General features: G+C 48.4%; 1 protein-coding gene across 5 annotated transcripts in view; it reads left to right on the top strand.

Moving 5' to 3' along the window:
* DGKG (diacylglycerol kinase gamma) overlaps positions 1 to 17,095 on the top strand; it is a 210,180-nt gene that overhangs the window by 159,136 nt on the left and 33,949 nt on the right. For all 5 annotated transcript variants that reach the window (XR_004476058.2, XM_033403218.2, XM_049710225.1 and 2 more), the window contains one exon: positions 3,926 to 4,103. Coding sequence is in view for 4 of the 5 variants with exons in the window: in XM_033403218.2 (XP_033259109.1) it covers positions 3,926 to 4,103 (178 nt within the window). In the remaining variant the exon portion in view is untranslated. The remainder of the gene's footprint in view (positions 1 to 3,925; positions 4,104 to 17,095) is intronic.

Below are 17,095 nucleotides of genomic sequence, written 5' to 3'. Positions count from 1 at the left end.
TTATGGAATACCGTGTGCCAAGGACTGTGCTATGCTAATGGTTTACTTTTTTTTTTTAACACAAATCTGGCACAGAAGCAAGATATAATACTGATACCAACATTGACGTGCCAGGCAGTGCTCTAAGTACTCTACAATACAGAGTAGTAGTGGGAGATTTCAATTATTCAAACAACAGCTGGAAGTTTAATTTTGCGACAAGTCTAGCATCAGCAAAAGTCCCAGTTTGCTGCACTGACTCTTTCGTCTCCAGAGTAGAATCTGGCCTCTGACTTGCCTGGGTTTGCAACCGAGCTCTGCCAGCCTGTAGAGGGGAAGTTGTGTAGCCTTAAGCCAGCACCCTAACCCCTCTGAGACCCTGTCCCTTGGGGGTAGCAATGGTGCCTCCCTCACGGTGTTCATGTGAGCATCCCAAGAGAGAATGTAAGGGAAGGACCAGCACAAGGAAGCTCTTGTCAAATAACTGCTAGTATTATTATTATTACTTCTAGAAGGGAGGGGGCCTTTTGGCCAACAATGAATAAATTGAGGTCATGCGGAAGTCACTACAACCAACAGAGAAAGTGACTGAGTGGTCTAGGAGGTGAAAAGCGTTCAAGAACTCAATGCTGGGCACAGGGTTGAGCAAAGCTAATTTCAGAGTTTGGAGAAAAGTCTGACCCAGTGAATAAGTCAGAGAATAAGTCTGACATTTATAAATCCCTAAATAAGAATATGTGTGGGGCTTCCCTGGTGGCGCAGTGGTTGAGAGTCCGCCTGCCGAATCAGGGGACGCGGGTTCATGCCCCAGTCCGGGAAGATCCCACATGCCGCGGAGCGGCTGGGTCCGTGAGCCATGGCCACTGAGCCTGCGCGTCCGGAGCCTGTGCTCCGCAGCGGGAGAGACCACAACAGTGAGAGGCCCGCATACCGCAAAAAAAAAAAAAGAGAACATGGAAAGCATACCTCTTTAGGACTTTGACATTCCAAAAGAGTTTTTTTTTATTTTTTCCAGAGAGAGAGTAGCCTTAACCAAAAATGGAAGAACAAATGATAAAGGTAGATATCAGAGCCCAAAGCTGATCAGTAGAGAACTAACTGGCCTTGGAAAACATACACACTTGAATCCAAGTTGCTGGACAAACCTATAGATGGCATTCGGGGACCACTCTGACAAATCCAGAAAACACAGTGGGTTCCATCCAATGAGAGGCAAACACACAAATGCCCCAGTTTTTAAAAATTAGTAAAGGATACATTCTGGAAACCACAGACTGATATACTTCATCCCAACCCCTGGCAAAATTCTGGAATAAAGTATTAACCAAGTACTTGCCCTTTACAGATATTAGTGGCTTAATATGAGTTCTCTTATTCCTTTTCTGATAGAGGTTGTAGGGTGGTTATTTAGGAAATGCTATTTGATCTCAGCACAATGTCTTATGTTTTAGTGGAAAGAGCACAGAATTGAGGTCTGAACACCTGGATACTAGTCTAACTCCACCATTAGTAAGTTGGATGACCACAGGCAAGATCTTTAACCTCACTGGGCCTCACTGATGAAAGATAGGACATGTTCTCTTGGGTCCCTCTCATCTCTGAGTTCCATGATTCCATACTGTAATGAAAAGTGGGCTGGGTGACAGTCCTGTTCAGAGGGTGCAGCCCTGAGAAGGCAGCCACACCCCAAGGGCCATTTAATGCACAATATCTGGTGTGTTAAACTGACCAAGGAGAGGGCTTATTCCCTGTTTTGCCCTTTATATATGTGTATTAATGGACCTAATCTGCAAATAATAGAAGAGCTATTGCATAGGGTCACAGAATGGAGATTTAATATAAACTAGATGGACTGGTGGGGGCTTGGGCTGAAAGTCAGATGAAATTAAATAAGTGCAAAACCCTCTGTCTAAGTTATTTAAAAATACCTACACAAGTTCAGGATGGGGAAGACTGGGCTGAGAAGTAGATGATGGGATGAGGGCCTGAGTGCCTGAGATGACCACCCACTCAAGCTGAAGTGATTCAGTCGTCATGTAGCTGCTCATAAAAGAGCTAGTGCAAACTTGATCATATTTAACACTAAGGATAATGATCATGGGGGACATGTTGAGCCTCTACCTGGGCTCCCCACATTATTTCATCTCTGGGGCGTGATAATATTAGGGGATCTCAGCCCCAGGAAGTGCTGGTGACATTGCCGCCTGTGCCATCAGATTCTGCCATTGGTGTTCTTTTCAGTGCCAGGACCTTATGGAGTAGGACAGCAACAAACCGTAGTGTGTACAGAACGGGGCAAGTCCCACAGGAGGAGCCAGAGACTTGACAGTGCTCAACCCTGAGGCACAACTAAATGGTGGTGTGAGAGGGAAGAGAGAGAAAGGAGTGGGTAAGACTGAGACTCCGACAGCCTGCCGTCAACCTGTGTACTTCCGTTTGTAAGTTGTGTGACTTTGGGCAAGTTACTTAACTGCCTCTGTGCCTCAGTTTCCCCAAAAGTACAGTGAGGGTAATCCTAGTAACTAACTTATAAGATTATTATGAAGGTAATAAATGAGATGTGTCTAAAAGCCTGCCTGGCCAATGGCAACGTTTAATGCATATGCATGATGCTGCTGCTGCTGATGGTTGCACATCATCGTGAACCCAGTGGGCACTTCCGTGGAGGAGAAGGAGGTTCATTCTGTCTGACTTCAGAAGGGAGAATAAGACCAACGGGTGGAAGCAGGAAGGAAGAGAATCAGGTTCAACATTAAAAGACCTCTGAAATAATCAGAACTTCCTAATAAAGAAAGGAATTCCCAGTCACCAAAGAAGCTCACTCTCTACCATTTTGTAGCTGGGGAGACAAGTCATGGGGATGATAAGATACGATAAATTGAGAGCTGCAAAGAAATCAGGAAGTATGCCAAAATGAATGGCAACAAGCCCTACCTTTCTATGACTCATCTGTTAAGAAATCTCTGGAAGTTTGGATTTGTTGGTAACCTCAAAGATAGTGGATTTTTGTTGCATGCTTTTGATTTTTTTTCCTGCCTCACATTAAGCAAGACAAAGAGCTTGGGCTTTGTAGTCAGATTCCCCAACTTTGAACCCCTGCTCTGTTATTTATCAACTGTGCAATCTTGGATAGCTTAGCTTACCTCTCTGGGTAATGTTTTCTTCTGTAAATGAAGTAAACTACCTCCAATCCTGAGGAACGAGGATCAGAGCTAATCTATTTTTTGCTGCGTTGGTAAGCATTATGCCAAAGTAGGCTGACTTTATAGATATGTGAGACAGGCAGATTGGAGCCTACTGGCCTTTTGTACCTGGCGGTGATGTGGGTGGTAGAGACTGGATAAAGAAACTCTGCTACATCAGCAAGCACATATGCCAAAATTGCACTTACGATAGAGATACAGGAGACAGGAAAATTCTGAAAGCCATCCAAATCTTAAAGTCTTATACTTCTCACAGGAGGGGTAAAATAAGAAGAGGTAAAATGAAACTTTTCTGTCCTTTGTTGAGAATATGCAGTGTTAGGTTCTGGACTCAATGCTCCACCAGATCACAGTGGTTACGGAGGGGCAGGATTGATGAGAATGAGGTTGGACTGGTGAACAGTTTGCAGTTGTCTTCTGAACCATCCCTAAAGCCCTTCTAGATCTATAGACGGTTCCTGGAGCTTCGTGCTGTCTCCCCAGAGCTGACCAGGACTGGACCTCCCTCACCCCACTGCAGTAGCCAAAGCATTAGGCCTGAGCAGTGTTGCCCAAGATTCAGCTTCTGACAGAGGCTGGCTGGTGGCTGACGGCCTTTCACATTCTCCATGAGAGCCCACAGCCCACGTGCACACACACACACGCACACGCACACACATACACACATACACATACATACATGCCACCTTGGGTTGGGATATACTGAGGACACTAACGGATGAAATTCTCTCTCTGCCCCTCAGTGTGACGGAGTTGGGGTGGACCTGAGCGGCATCTTCCTTGAAGGCATTGCTATTCTCAACATTCCCAGCATGTACGGTGGCACCAATCTCTGGGGAGAAACCAAGAAGAACCGGGCTGTGATCCGGGAAAGCAGGAAGGTCGTCACTGACCCCAAGGAACTGAAATTCTGCATTCAAGGTAAGCCAGGCATGAGGAGAATTGCTCCAGGTCAGTGGGAGGGGTGTTCAGGCGGGCCTGGCAGCAAACTGTGTTAGGGTCTACAGCAGGCTCTAGAAGCTTCCACAGCTTTACAGGGACTCGGAGATACACTGACTCATCATCCCTGATGCTGCAATGTTTAATAACCTCACTGAGAAAAGTTACAATAAGGGAGCCCGAAATGACAGTCAGTAGTCAAACTGGGGGACTCCATGAGGTTAGGGTCAAAGGCTGTTTGTGTCAAGGTTACCAGTGTCCTTCAGTAACTAAATCCAATAGTCAGTTCTCAATCTTGATCTTGCTTCATCTGTCAGCAGCATCTGACCCAACTGATCACCCCTTCTTCCTGGAAACACTGTCCACTCAGCTTCCAGGACTCCACACCTTCCTGGTTTCCCACTGGTCACTCCTTCTTAGTCTCTTTTGCTGAGTCCTCATCTTCTCTCTAACCTCTTTATACGGGAGGGTCCCCAGCCCTCTTCTCTTTTCTGTCTGTACTCACTTCTTTGATGATCTCATCGAGTAGTGAGACTTTATTTAAATACCACGTGAGTGCCAGTGACTCAGCAAGTCCAAAACTGATCTCTGACGTCCCTCCCCCAAACCTTCTCCACCCACAGCCTTCTCCATCTCAGTTGACGATAACTCAAACCTGCCCGCTGCTTAAGCCAAAACACTTGGCACCATCCTCGATTCCCTTTTATCTCATATCTCATACCCAACCCATCCAAAAATCTGTTAGCTCTACTCTTTAAAAACATCTAAGATTCCTACCACCATGGTCTGAGCCACCATCCCTTATCCCCTGGATTACTGCAAACCCTCCCAACTGGATTCCCTGCTTCTTCCCCCACCCTCTACAGTCACTTCTCACCACTGCATCAGAATGCCCCTGGGAAAATATGTCTGTCCATGCCACTCTCCTGCTCAGAATCCTGCAGTGGCTCAGACTGAAAGCTAAAGCTCTTCATGTGGCCTAGAGGGTCCTAGAGGGTTTGGCCTCTCGTCACCTCCGGACTGCATCTTCTGTTACTGCCCCCTCACTCCCTCTGCCTCTGCCACCCTGCCATAAGCCGACTCTTCTTCCTGCCTGGAACAACTGGATAGTGTGCCTTAGAGGCCATCAACTACCCACCAGGATACAGGACACAGCTTTCTGAGAGTGCCCTTAAAACTACCTTCAGCCCTACCCCTTACCAGCCACTGCCACCAGCAAACCAGACGGGCCGCAATCAAAGTTCCTGGCAGCTCTGCCTCTTCTGTGGATCGGATGAGCCGGCCCCGCTGATCCGCAGGGATTCTCAGTGGCCTGGTGAGCCCGAGTAGGGGTGTGGGGAGAAGCCGTATGTGAGGGCTTTGGCAAAGACCCCACCTGAGGAGGCAGGAGAGTGGATTCAAATCCAAGTGCTGGCACTAACCTACTTTTTGGGACGTTGGTTTTCTTTGCCATAAAACCAGCATCTGGTATAAAAGTTTTGATGACTGAATGGATGGGATTGACCAGACCATTGATTTTTAAACCAGACCTGCCTATCGAAAATGAAGTCCTGGGCCCCAGCCCAGATCTCCATAATCAATCTCTGGGTTGGTTCCTGGGAACCTAAATTTGTAATGAGCTCCCCAGACGATCGGATGGGCTGCCGGGTTTGAGAACCACCGACATAGACAAGTGTCCAGGAATCTGGGTCTGGGTTCTTTGATGTCCCAGGTGGTTAGTCCTAAGGCTGGATGTGATCCCACCAGTAGAAGGAGACAAAACTTGGCCAACCATTGAGGGAATGGTTACTGCCTTATTTCAGACCTACCTATTAAACAATCAGATTGTCGTATTCTGAAGCAAGGTCATCAAGAGGGGTCATCTGCACACCTGTGTCCTTTAAGAGAAGACTTGGGAATTTTTTTTTTCTCTGCTTCCCTCTTAAGTCCCCTTTATTTCAGAGTAAACTTTTCAATTTGTATAAATTATTAAACTCAATAATGTGTTCCTCCTTCCTCCCTTGGCAGGGGAAGTTGTGGGTGCTAGCAGAGGGTGGGGGAAGCATTGGAAGTTGTAGAAAGTTTCTGCAAACTTTCCCACCCCAGTGTTCCCACCCCAGCTGCCACTCTGGCATCCAGGCAGAGCAGAATCAGGGCAGAATCCCCCTCCCCTCAGGCAGGGGCTGGGGGCTGCTCTTGCTGAGGATGTTTTCTGGTTGGGGCTCAAGGACAATCGTCATCTTCCCTTGTATGTCTTACCGTATATCTTCCCCTTCTTCAAGCAAGAGTAATGTGTCTGCTGATCGCTCATGACCTTCATGTACAGGAACTCTCTTCCCAAAATCCCCCTTTCCCACCCCAAGAATATGCTTTCAGAGCTAAAAATGCAGCTACTTCCTGTTCTTTAGATGAGGACAGGAGCTGATCAGAGCAGAGACTGAGGAGGGAGTCTTGGCTTCTGGGCTTTGCAGAGAACGAACCTACAGTGAAAGCTTTTTCTTAAAGGGCCATGATCTCCCTTAAGATGAGATGTTAATGAGGAAACGCTAAAGAGGCAACCCATTTTAAAAAGTGGCAAAGCATTGGCCTGGGAGTCAAGAGTCCTGGGTTCCAGTCCAGACTTTGCCTCTCACTAGTGTATGATGTTGGGCAAGTCCTTTCAACTTCTTGGGTTTCAGTTTTCATTATCTGTAAAATAGGCAAATCTGACAATCCTACAGGTTCCTGTAGAGCGTAGGTTGCTTATAGCTCCACAGAATTAAGGCACGGCCAGGTTTTGGTCTAGTGGACTCCTTGAACAGAATTATATGGCAGGTTTCTTCCTTCTTTCGGTGTGTTTTGTCTCGGTTTATAGGTCAGTGGCTGAGAAGGTAGGGATCTTCCTCTGCAGGCTCTTTATTTGTTGGGATTTGTTATTCCTTGGCAGATTCACTAGGGTTGGAGGTGAGGGAGAGGTCAGAGGAGAATAGTGGGAGGGAGGGGGTTTATCATAGGAAGTGTTAAAGGAAATGACAACAGAAAATGTTACTGTCAAATCTCATCACAGGTCAGTCTTTCTCCTTGGAAAAGCAAGCCAAGAAAGAAGGTCAATCAAGATTAGCATGGAATGAGTTCTATAAAACCATCGGCTGATTAGAAAGCAAGAAGTGGTCTTGGGGAAAGTACCAAGCTTGCAGTTGAATGACCTGGGTTTAAATTTAGGCTTTACACTTTCTAGTCTTATAAACCTTGGAAAGTTACCCAACCTCTCTGAGTCTCAGCTTCCTCACCTGTAAAATTGGCATAATAATACCTAGCTTGTCATGATGATGGATGTCAGAGTGCCTGGAACATAGTATAAGCTTAAATTTTCTCCTCACCTTTAAGGCTATGTTATGTTGGGGCATACCAGCTGAATGACTGATTTTGAAGTTCTCAGGTTTAGCATTGCCACCTATCTGTACTATCACTAAGAAAGAGCAGAGATCCTGCCAAACTCCAGCCCAGCCTTTGCCGTAGCACATTAAACCTATACCATCAATTGTACCTTCTGCCTCCTTTCCTAGACCTTTCAAATTCCAAGGATGGAAGCTGGATAGTATTCATCTTTTCCCCAGTGCCTGACCCCGTGTAGTTAGTCCAAAAAAGGTTATTGGATAAATGAGAGGTACCTGGGCAATGGTTCTTTTTAGTTTTTATAATACCAGTAAGAATAGTGACAGGTATTTATATTTCATTTTGGCTTGCAGATAGTTTTACATATATTAACTTAACCTAACCCTAACCAGAAACCCATGAGCAAGGTTATACCCACTCCCCTCCATGTCCCTATTTCATAGTTGGGAAAAACAGAGGCCCAGAGAAGCAATAGGACTTATACAATTTATGTCCAGTGGTCGCATCAGAACCAAGTCCCTGATTCCTAGCCTAGCCCCAAGTGGCTAGTGTCCAACTAGAAAATTTATTTGAGGTCCTACTATGTGTTCTGCACAAGCCAGACACTCAGAAAACAGGAAGCATTTATGTTCCAGTCCAAGGAAAGGCTCCATATACACTTGGTTGAAACTCTGCTCCTCCTACAAGACCTACCTCAAGGGCCATCTCCTTCCTAGAGCCTATGGTGGCACCTCTGGAAGTGAGTCTGGCCTCCGAATTCCTAGAGCATTTAATTTGGGCTTCTGTCTTGACAGTACACTGATTATGGGTTGCCTTGTCTCGTAGGCACATGTATCCTCATCATATTTTTCTCCTGCCAGTACCTGGAAAATGGGGAGCATGTGTTCTTCATCTCTGTGTCTCCTTCAAAGCCTAACATCCTACCTGGCTCAGGTTGTTCTACAGAAATGTTTGTCGGAGGGCGGTGGGGGAAGGAATCTTGCCTTTGGCCTGTGAGCACAGTGGGCAGTAGATTCTGGAGCTGGACAGGAGCAGACCCTCAGGGAAAAATCTTTTTAAAAAAATAGTCTTACAAAGAATTCGATGCAAATATTTGTGAGACTGAGAATTTACTTTTCATGGAACCATTAGAAACTCATTTGATAAGTAAGATGTGCTGGCTGTCTTCAAATAAGTAATTCAAATATAGCCTGGAGGACTTATAGCTGAGAGTCACTGTAGAGTAAGGGACTGACCATTGAACTAGAAGCTAGAAGACCCAGACCTCCCCACCACCAGCCATGTGATGTTAGTTGAATCACTGAATTTTTCCAAGCCTCCATTTCAACCCTTGCAAAATGGAAACAATTATAATCTCTCTCCATCAGCATAGTCACCTTGTTTTGAGAGTTAAATGAGATCATCCATGTAGAACACTTAGCAGAATGCCTGGAACGTGGTGAGCGCTTGATCAATAGTAATCAGAAAAATTGTTAAGTGATCAGTGGAAGGTGATGAGTATTTAGTACGTGAGAAAAGGGCCAAATTTAGAATTTCATTCTCTCTACTTCTGCTTCAGTAATTTGGTCTGGATTATCTTTAAATTACCTATGGTTCTAACAGCCCACAACTCTAGGGTTACTTGTTGGCACTGTGCTTAAGCGTGTTTGGCTGTTGCTGCCTATGTGGAGGTTCCACCTGAGGGGCTATCCGGCGAAGCCAGGTGAGGGTAAGGGTGCCAAGCCTTGAATTACCAAGGGCATGCATGGCACAAGCTAGATCAGTCCCCCCGAGGCTAGGGAGCGAAGCCCTGGAAGCTCTGCCGTTGTTTCTCTCCGGCCCCACCCTGGATGTGAATGCGGAGACTTCCTACACATGTTCTCAGACTCTTCTCTGAGGCTCGTGTATGCCCCCATCCAGCCTTCAGCCTTGAGCCAGCAGCAGCCTTGAGGCTGTGTCACCCAGAGCTGGCTACCTTACCCTCAGTGAGGTTTCTTAGTCAACCCCGTGTGAACTGCATCCAGGGTGTCCTAGACAAGATTCTAAACAGAGAGGGCAAGATCTCCCCAGACTTTCACTAGGGAATAATTTTTGCAATTCCTGGTAAACAAAAACAGGGAGACCTTTGGTAGGATATACATTTTGAGTCAGTTTCCCAGCAGCAGTGACAGGCTTTCTGTCATTTATTCAACACACACCTTCGAAACACAGACCAAATGCCAGGCACCAGGGCACATTGATGAGCAAAACCAGATCTAGTGCCTGCAGCCATTAGGGAGTGCGGGAACCAGGCCTCAGTAAAACAATCCCACAGATAGGCATGTAGTTAGGATCTGTGATAAGTGCTAAGAGGGAGAGTCGCATGGCTACTCAGCACCCCAGCAAGGCCAGCCGGCCACTGCGTGGCTCACAGATAGGCTCGCTAGCCTGGAACTCAAACCAACTAGCAGGCACTCACACAGGCACCCTCCTGGCAAAAGCATACAGTCATCAAATCTGCCACCCAGATGCCAGGGTCTTACCTGGGAAGAGGAAAACCCTCCCACTTCAGAGTCAGTTGACACCACTACTTTGTGGGCACAGGTGGTTCAACCTGCCTGTGCACTGTGCCCATGTGGATCTTCACTAATTGCATGGGTCTTACCCTGAATCCCAAAGCCAGATAAAGGGACGCCATCCAGCTGTCAGAGATCCACCCTCCCGGGTGGTGAGCCAGAGCTCAGATGAGACAATAGGATAATCATGGGTACATGAGTTCATTGCTTCTCAGGGCTCTCTCCTCACTTGTAGGAAACCATAACAGAAAGTGGCCGGTTGGGTTCAGGAGCTGTCCAGGGTTGTATGTTCCCAATTTTCCCATTTGGTGGAGATCTGACCAGCAAGACAGTCGTAGTGAGCAATTGCTAGCCACTCACGGCTCATTCGGGTTGAAAAATAGAAATGTTCCTAAAAAGTGTGCATTTCACAGAGGTCTCTCTGGCCAAGGTCTCACCTAGGGGCTGAGATGGAGCAAGGTTAGCAACCCCTAAAGAGCCTGGCGGGCACTTGGGGGGTGTGCGCTGGGACGCCCCTCAGCACTGGGAAGTAACCATGGCAACACACCAGTCATTCCTCTGCATCAGTGGCAGGCCTACAGAGAGACTCTGCTCTGCTTTTCACAGGAAATCACAGCTTTGTCACTCAGTCCCTCAAGCACCCACGTTGGAATCAACATGCCCCAAACCCAGATGAGGCATTCTCTTCTCCCTCTTTACACACCCTCCCCCTTCTCCTAAAGCCCATTGCCCATCCCCACGTTCCCTGCCTTGTTGATGGCATCACCTGTTGCCCAAGCTAGAGACCCAGAGTGATGCATTTCCTGTCACAGCGGCTCATGGAACTCTCCTGTAATTATTTGCTCACATGGTGTCTCTCCCACCCAATGTGAGCTCCTCGGCTCCAGATATCATAGTTCCTTCTACATCCCTGTGCCTGGCACGGCCTCTGAGACCTTGAAGGAGCTTATTAATATTGGTTGACCAAAAGCACCCAGCGTCAGGGGCACCTGGAGCAGTAAGATAGGGAACCGTGTTTGATGGGATGAAATTTGTGTGTGTGGTGCTCGTGAGCAATGTTGCAGAGCTGCTGTGCCAGCATCGGCCTGTACAGGAGGCCAGGAGGTCTGCCTTCCATCCTCACTGGTCCCTTCTCCAAGCCCCTATGTGTTCCCAGCTGCCTCTACATCACGCAGTCTCTCCGTACCTGTCAGGGTTGCCTGCTGGACTCTGCGGGTTAGGCTAGGTGTGTTTTTGCAGCTTCCAGATCAAGGCCACACAACCTGATTCTCAGGTCTATGTAGTATTGAAATCCCAGACTCACTGGTCTCTTAGAAATTTAGAGATCCTTTCGTCCTCAAGATAAGGAGAGGGGGAACCAGCAAGGTGAAGTGGCTGGCCCTTGGCCAAACCCCGACTGAAATGCAGGTCTTTTAGTTCACACAGGCCAGCCCTCTGTCCACTAGAGCAGAGGTTGGCAAGCTTTTCCTGTAAAGGACCACATAGTAACTCTTAAAATAGTTAGGCTTTGTGGGCTATGCAGTCTCGGCTACAACTGCTTACCTCCAACCCCTCAGCGTGAAAGCGGCCATAGACCACATGCAACGAATGGCATGGCTGCGTCCTAGTCCCCCTTTATTTACACAAACAAGCAGCAGGCTGGGTTTGGCCCTCGAGCCGTGGTTTGCCCATCCCTGCAGTAGAACCTCACGTGGTCCACAGCCAGCAGCAAGGGCATCACCTGAGAGTGTCAGAATGTAGGCCAAACCTCCTGAAGCCCAATCTGCCTGTCAGCAAGATCCCCTGGTGATGAATGCTTACTCAAGTTTGAAAAGCACTGCACTGGTGGGCCTGGCTGCTCCCCCGAGGATGCCAAGAAGATACTTTATAGATCAGAAAAATGAGGCCTAGGGAGATTAATTGACCCGTCCAAGGTCACACAAACTGGAGGACCTGGGACTAGAGCCCAAGTCCTAGTATTTCACACATGGAATTCTTTCTATACACACCAGACCACCCACCCCAGCCTCCCCATTTCTGCCTGTCCCTGACCCAACCCGCATTTACTAGAAGTTCAAGTGAAGCGATCCTTCATTCTTCCCCAGCTGACTTGTGAATCAGGAGGACTCTGCCTCCAGCTGAGTGCCCCCCCCCACACCCCGCCAAGATGGGGAGGGGTGGGCGAGGCAGAATAGGGCCTCCGGAGGCTGTTCCACGTCCGCAGAGGGAAACTTGCTCATACAGGTTCAAGCTGGAGTTAAACTCCAACTGAATTCCTGCCTTAGGAGGTTTGTTGCTCAAAATAGAACCAAAGAACCAAGGAAACTTTCGTTTTTCACATGCAGAAGAAACTTCTAGACTGGCTGTCTGGCAGGCCTAGACATCTTAGATTTTTCCCTCTTCTGCTTGCCCCATCTTGACCCACCACCAACTCCTGTTCCCCTGTAGCAACTTTAATATCTGGCACCTCCTAAGACCCAGCCCACAGCAAAACTCCATCCTGGCCACACGCTCTGCACAGCCTGTGCTTCTTGATCTGTTTTTAAGTCGTGCAAGAAGTGCTTCATCTTCTTAATTAATCAATAAATATGTATTGGGCTGTTGTTTACTGAGCCCTTATTTATGGGCCAAGCTGTTGCCTATTTAATTATTTAATCTATTTTATGGCTGACGCTAATGGGGTTAAGTGACTGGCCGAAGAATACAGATGATACCCAGTAGAGCTGATTCAAACCTGCCTTCAAGTACCGAGTGCTCCAGGTGCTATAGAGGGTGCAAGCACCAGTGTGACATGGTTCCAACCTCCAGCAGATCTCAGTCGAATGTAAGAAATATATGTAGAACGATCATGTTACCACTGGCATGATAGGCAAGCACCACGGAGTGGCAGAAACAGAGTACGGTTAGAGTGTGGGGAGTAAGAAAAGGAGGGGCTTTCCTTAGGGACTCAATCCCCTGCTGCCCAGCACTGTGCCAGGCACCTAGGAGGTGATCAATAAATATTTGATGTATGACTGAATGAATGAATGAATGAACGAACGAACAAGATAGAATGTGTGTGTGCCAGTACTTGAAGCCGGAAAGGATTGGAAAGGACAGAATGAGAGAAGAGGCACATGGACTAGAGCATTAGCACACAGAAATAGCAAAGGGGAAGACTGGAAACGTAGAGACCCTTGAGTAATGTGCCATGGGGTTTGTATATGATCCTTTGAATAATGGGAAGGTTAATAATGAAGGGTTTTAAGCCAAGAGCAATAGGATGAGAGAGCAGCACGCAGTTTGGATTCAAGGAAATGGAAAGGAACTGGCAGCAAGGAGGCCAGTTAGGAGGCTGGTGCAGAACACAGGCTTACAACTCTGAGGCCTTGAATAGCAGTCAGTGGCACAAGAGGAAAAATGGACAAAAGCCAACAGGAAGTGGGGGACAGACAAAGGGGACACTGCCGTGTGGATGATGCCTCCTTCCCCGCAAACCACCCAACAGGGTCCCGACTTCTTCTGCCCACAAGCTCAGCCGTGTCCTGTCTACCTCCACCCCAAAGCCCTCCCCATTACCAGTGGCTGCTGTTGGCAGAATGGATGCCTGAAGCAGGGCCCTGTGTCTTTTCCACCTCCAGCCTGCAGCCAGCACCCATCTCTTCCCATTTTCCGGACAATTCGTCCAACACTTGTTAAGCACCTACTTGAATTTAGCACCATATGCTAGAACTATTTTGCATTCATCATCTCGTTTCAGTCCCCTACAGCACCCCTGAGAGACACTTTATAATTAGAAAAATAAGCCCAGGGAGGTTAATTGACCTGTCCAAGGCCACACTAATTGGTGGATCTGGGACTAGAGCCAAGTCCAAGTATACCAAACCTGGCATTCTTTCCATTCACACAATACCCTCCCCCACCTCCCCATTTCTGGTTGATCTTGACTCAACAACCAGAAAGTCACAGCTATCCTTTCGCTTTGCCTTTCTGGATATGTGCATCCCTCTAGCTGTGATTCATTTGGTGGGCGTAGCTCTCTGTAATGTACCTTATGTGTGTCATGCCTGAGACTCAGGCTTGAGTTGAACTGGAAGATCTCACCACTAACTGACTGATTCTATTATATACACTGTATGTGGAATTGAAGCTTCTTGAGCTCAGTGGGCAAAGTCATGCCAGATAATAAACCAACTAGTATTTCACCTTCAGGCCAAGAGAGTCAGCATTCCATTTAACAAGAAGTCTCCCCTGCGAGGAGCTGAGGATAGGCTCACCCCACTCCACGCCCCCTTCCCTGCACTGAGAGGTCCCACCATGCCAAGATGTTTGGTCTCTGCTTTGAGTCCTTTATTCAGAGCTTATTTGGGGGGTCAGACCGGCCTTGCTTTGAATTCCAGCTTTACCATATGCCAGCTTTGTGACATTGGGCAAGTTCCTCAACCTCTCTGAGCCTCAAGATTTTTTTTTTTTTTATGTTGGGATAATAGTGTCTATCCAACAGAGTTGCCACAAAGATTAAAAACAATAAAGCTGACAGAACTCTAGGCCTGGCCTGGAGTCTGTGTCCAGTAATAGTCATTCTCTTCATGTCCTCATTGGGACCACCAGGTCAAGATTCCTGTAGCTCCGCTGCCTCCCAAGCCTTATGCGATATTCTCACTCTTGATCTTTCTTAGAGGCATGGTGATGATGTCAGACCCTCCCTTCAGAGCCATTTCAGGAGACCATTTCTTCCGGGGAAATTCCCCACCACACACCTCCACCAGCACGCTGCCCCTCCCCTTCTGAAGCCCCTGGCCCTTAGGCATGGAGGGGACAATGTACCGAGCCTTCATCAGAGCCCTGCCAAACCCGGGAAGAGAAAGCCACACAGAATGGAGGCCCCACCGCACAAGCAGGCTTTCAGGAACCAGCCACAATGGCCATTGTGAGCACAAACTCACCCTTCCTCTTGCCTCAGTGTAGGGCTGCACAGAACGTTCTGTCTTCTGCACAGTGTGAGAAGCGGCAAGGCCTGCTGCCAACCTATTCTTGACCCAGCCGGCCAGGAAACCCAGCCTCCACCTTTGTTGGAAGAGCTCAAACCAAACTCAAGGATAGAATGCCCTCACCCCCGATCAAGGAAACATAGGCCCAGCGGAGGAAAGTGACTGGCCCAAGGTCATACAACTAGACAGCTAGAGCAGAGGCAGAAACCCCGGACCCTGCCCGCTGGGCCAACACATTTCCTCTCCCTTCCACCCTGCAGCCCCTCTCCTCCTCAGAAAGCAGTGGCTCTGGGCTGCTTTTCCTTTCCGTTTCCATCTGGATCGCCCAGAGTCCAAGACCACTCAGTACCCTCTGACCACTTTTATGCCCTGATGGGGCTTTACAGACCCCTGGGAGTGGAAGATACCTGCAAACCAGTGTGACGAGGACACAAAGGAACCGCCCGTCAGAAGGGGTGCCCAGCCGGACCAGGGGTGTCAAAGCCATGCCTGTCTCCAGATCCTTCTCTGCATCCTCATTGCTCAGCCCAGGAACAAGGGAAAGCCACCAGGCAAAAGCTCCCCGTTTTAAAGGAAAAAAGTTGAAACAGGGATTCTTCTCTTGCCAGGAGGGACCGTCACCCTAAAATCTCAAGGTCGTGGAATCTCTGCTCCTCTTTTCCTCAGTGTCCTTCTCCTCTTTCTTTTCCTACTCTCCCCGCCCCCCATCTTCTCCTCTCCCTCCTCTCCTTCCTCCTGGACTACCTTCTCTGGTTTACACTGATTACCATCTGCAGAAGGCCACGCACTTACTATGTAGCAAAGACAATTTCCTGAGGACCACCCTTTCTAAAGAAACCTAAAATCACAGTGACAGCCACTGTTTCTTGAGGGCCTTCTGTGTGCTCTCTGCAGGCTCTGGATGGCATCACTTCTAAACCTCATCAGCAACCCTGCCAGTGAGGTTACTAGACCTACATTTTCCTGATAAAAGACTCGGAGAGGCTAAGCGACTTCTCCCACAGTAATAGAAGTAGTGAGCGCCAAACAGTAGGCATTCCGACCTAAGTCTGTCCAAAGCCCGTGCTCTGTGCTTCACAGCTTGGCTCGCAGTAGCACGCTCTTTACGCTGGGTTTACAGAACGCCAGGAAGTGAGCCGCCTGCCTGCTCCGGTTACCGGCAAGGAGCCCTCTGACTTTGTGCTGTGTCTGAGTTAGGATGTCTAGGGAAAGCACTGGTCATAAATTACCCTTCCCATAAGCCATGATTGGGATACCTGAGGGCCTGGTGCTTTGAAAGGCCAGGTGGGAACATGGCAGGTAAGTTACAGCCTTCCTTCCTTATTCACCTTTTTGTGCCCAAGGAAGCCCCAAAGCCCCCTCCATCTCCATCTCCCCACCCCCCAGCCTGTTTTCAGGCCGCCATGCTTCTAAGCGGGCTTTGAAGCTCTCTAGCTGGGAGCAGCCTTTCATCTGCCCAGACCAGACCCAGTGGGAAGCTTAGGTGGGCTGATCAGTGCCCGGCTTTGTTGGGCTCTGGGTTCCTGAGCCGCCAAGGGCACGTGGGCTATCTCCATGGAAATCTGGAGGCAGGAGAGTAGCCCAAGGTGACGCCTACCACTGGCTTGGCAGGCCGAGTCTGCCAGCTACCACTCACCCGTCCAGAACATGGGGGCCGAACCTGGCCCGCAGCAGGGCAGAGCGGGTTGCATCCTTGCTTTCTGAGGCGAGTAAGAAGGTCCCACAGCCCCTCCCCGTGCATGCCGGCTTCTCAGTAGCCCAGTGATAAGGGACGTTCCTACCTGCTGTTTACTGAGCACCTTCACATTCTTTGTTTCTTTTGTCCTCAAAATAACCCATGATGTAGGTTTTCATATTGTCCCTCTTATGGGCAGGGATGTTTGGTGGGGGGGGGGGGAATTTTGTTCATATTTTGAAGCCCTCATCCCCAGTACCCCAGAATGTGGTTGTAATTGGAGACAGACTGTAAAGAGGTGATTAAGTTTAAATGAGGCAGTTAGGGTGGGCCCTACTCCCATCTGATTGGTGTCCTTACAGGAAGAGGACATTTGGGCACAGAGAGAGGCACTGGAGATGCGCGTGCACAGAGGAAGGGCTGTGTGAAGGTGGCCATCTGCAAACCCAGGAGAAGGGCTTC

The sequence above is a fragment of the Orcinus orca genome, chromosome 5, assembly GCF_937001465.1.
Source record: "Orcinus orca chromosome 5, mOrcOrc1.1, whole genome shotgun sequence".
In the NCBI taxonomy this organism is placed as follows: domain Eukaryota; kingdom Metazoa; phylum Chordata; class Mammalia; order Artiodactyla; family Delphinidae; genus Orcinus; species Orcinus orca.
The sequence above is the reverse complement of the archived record's forward strand: the minus strand, read 5'-3'. Positions and strand labels throughout refer to the sequence as shown.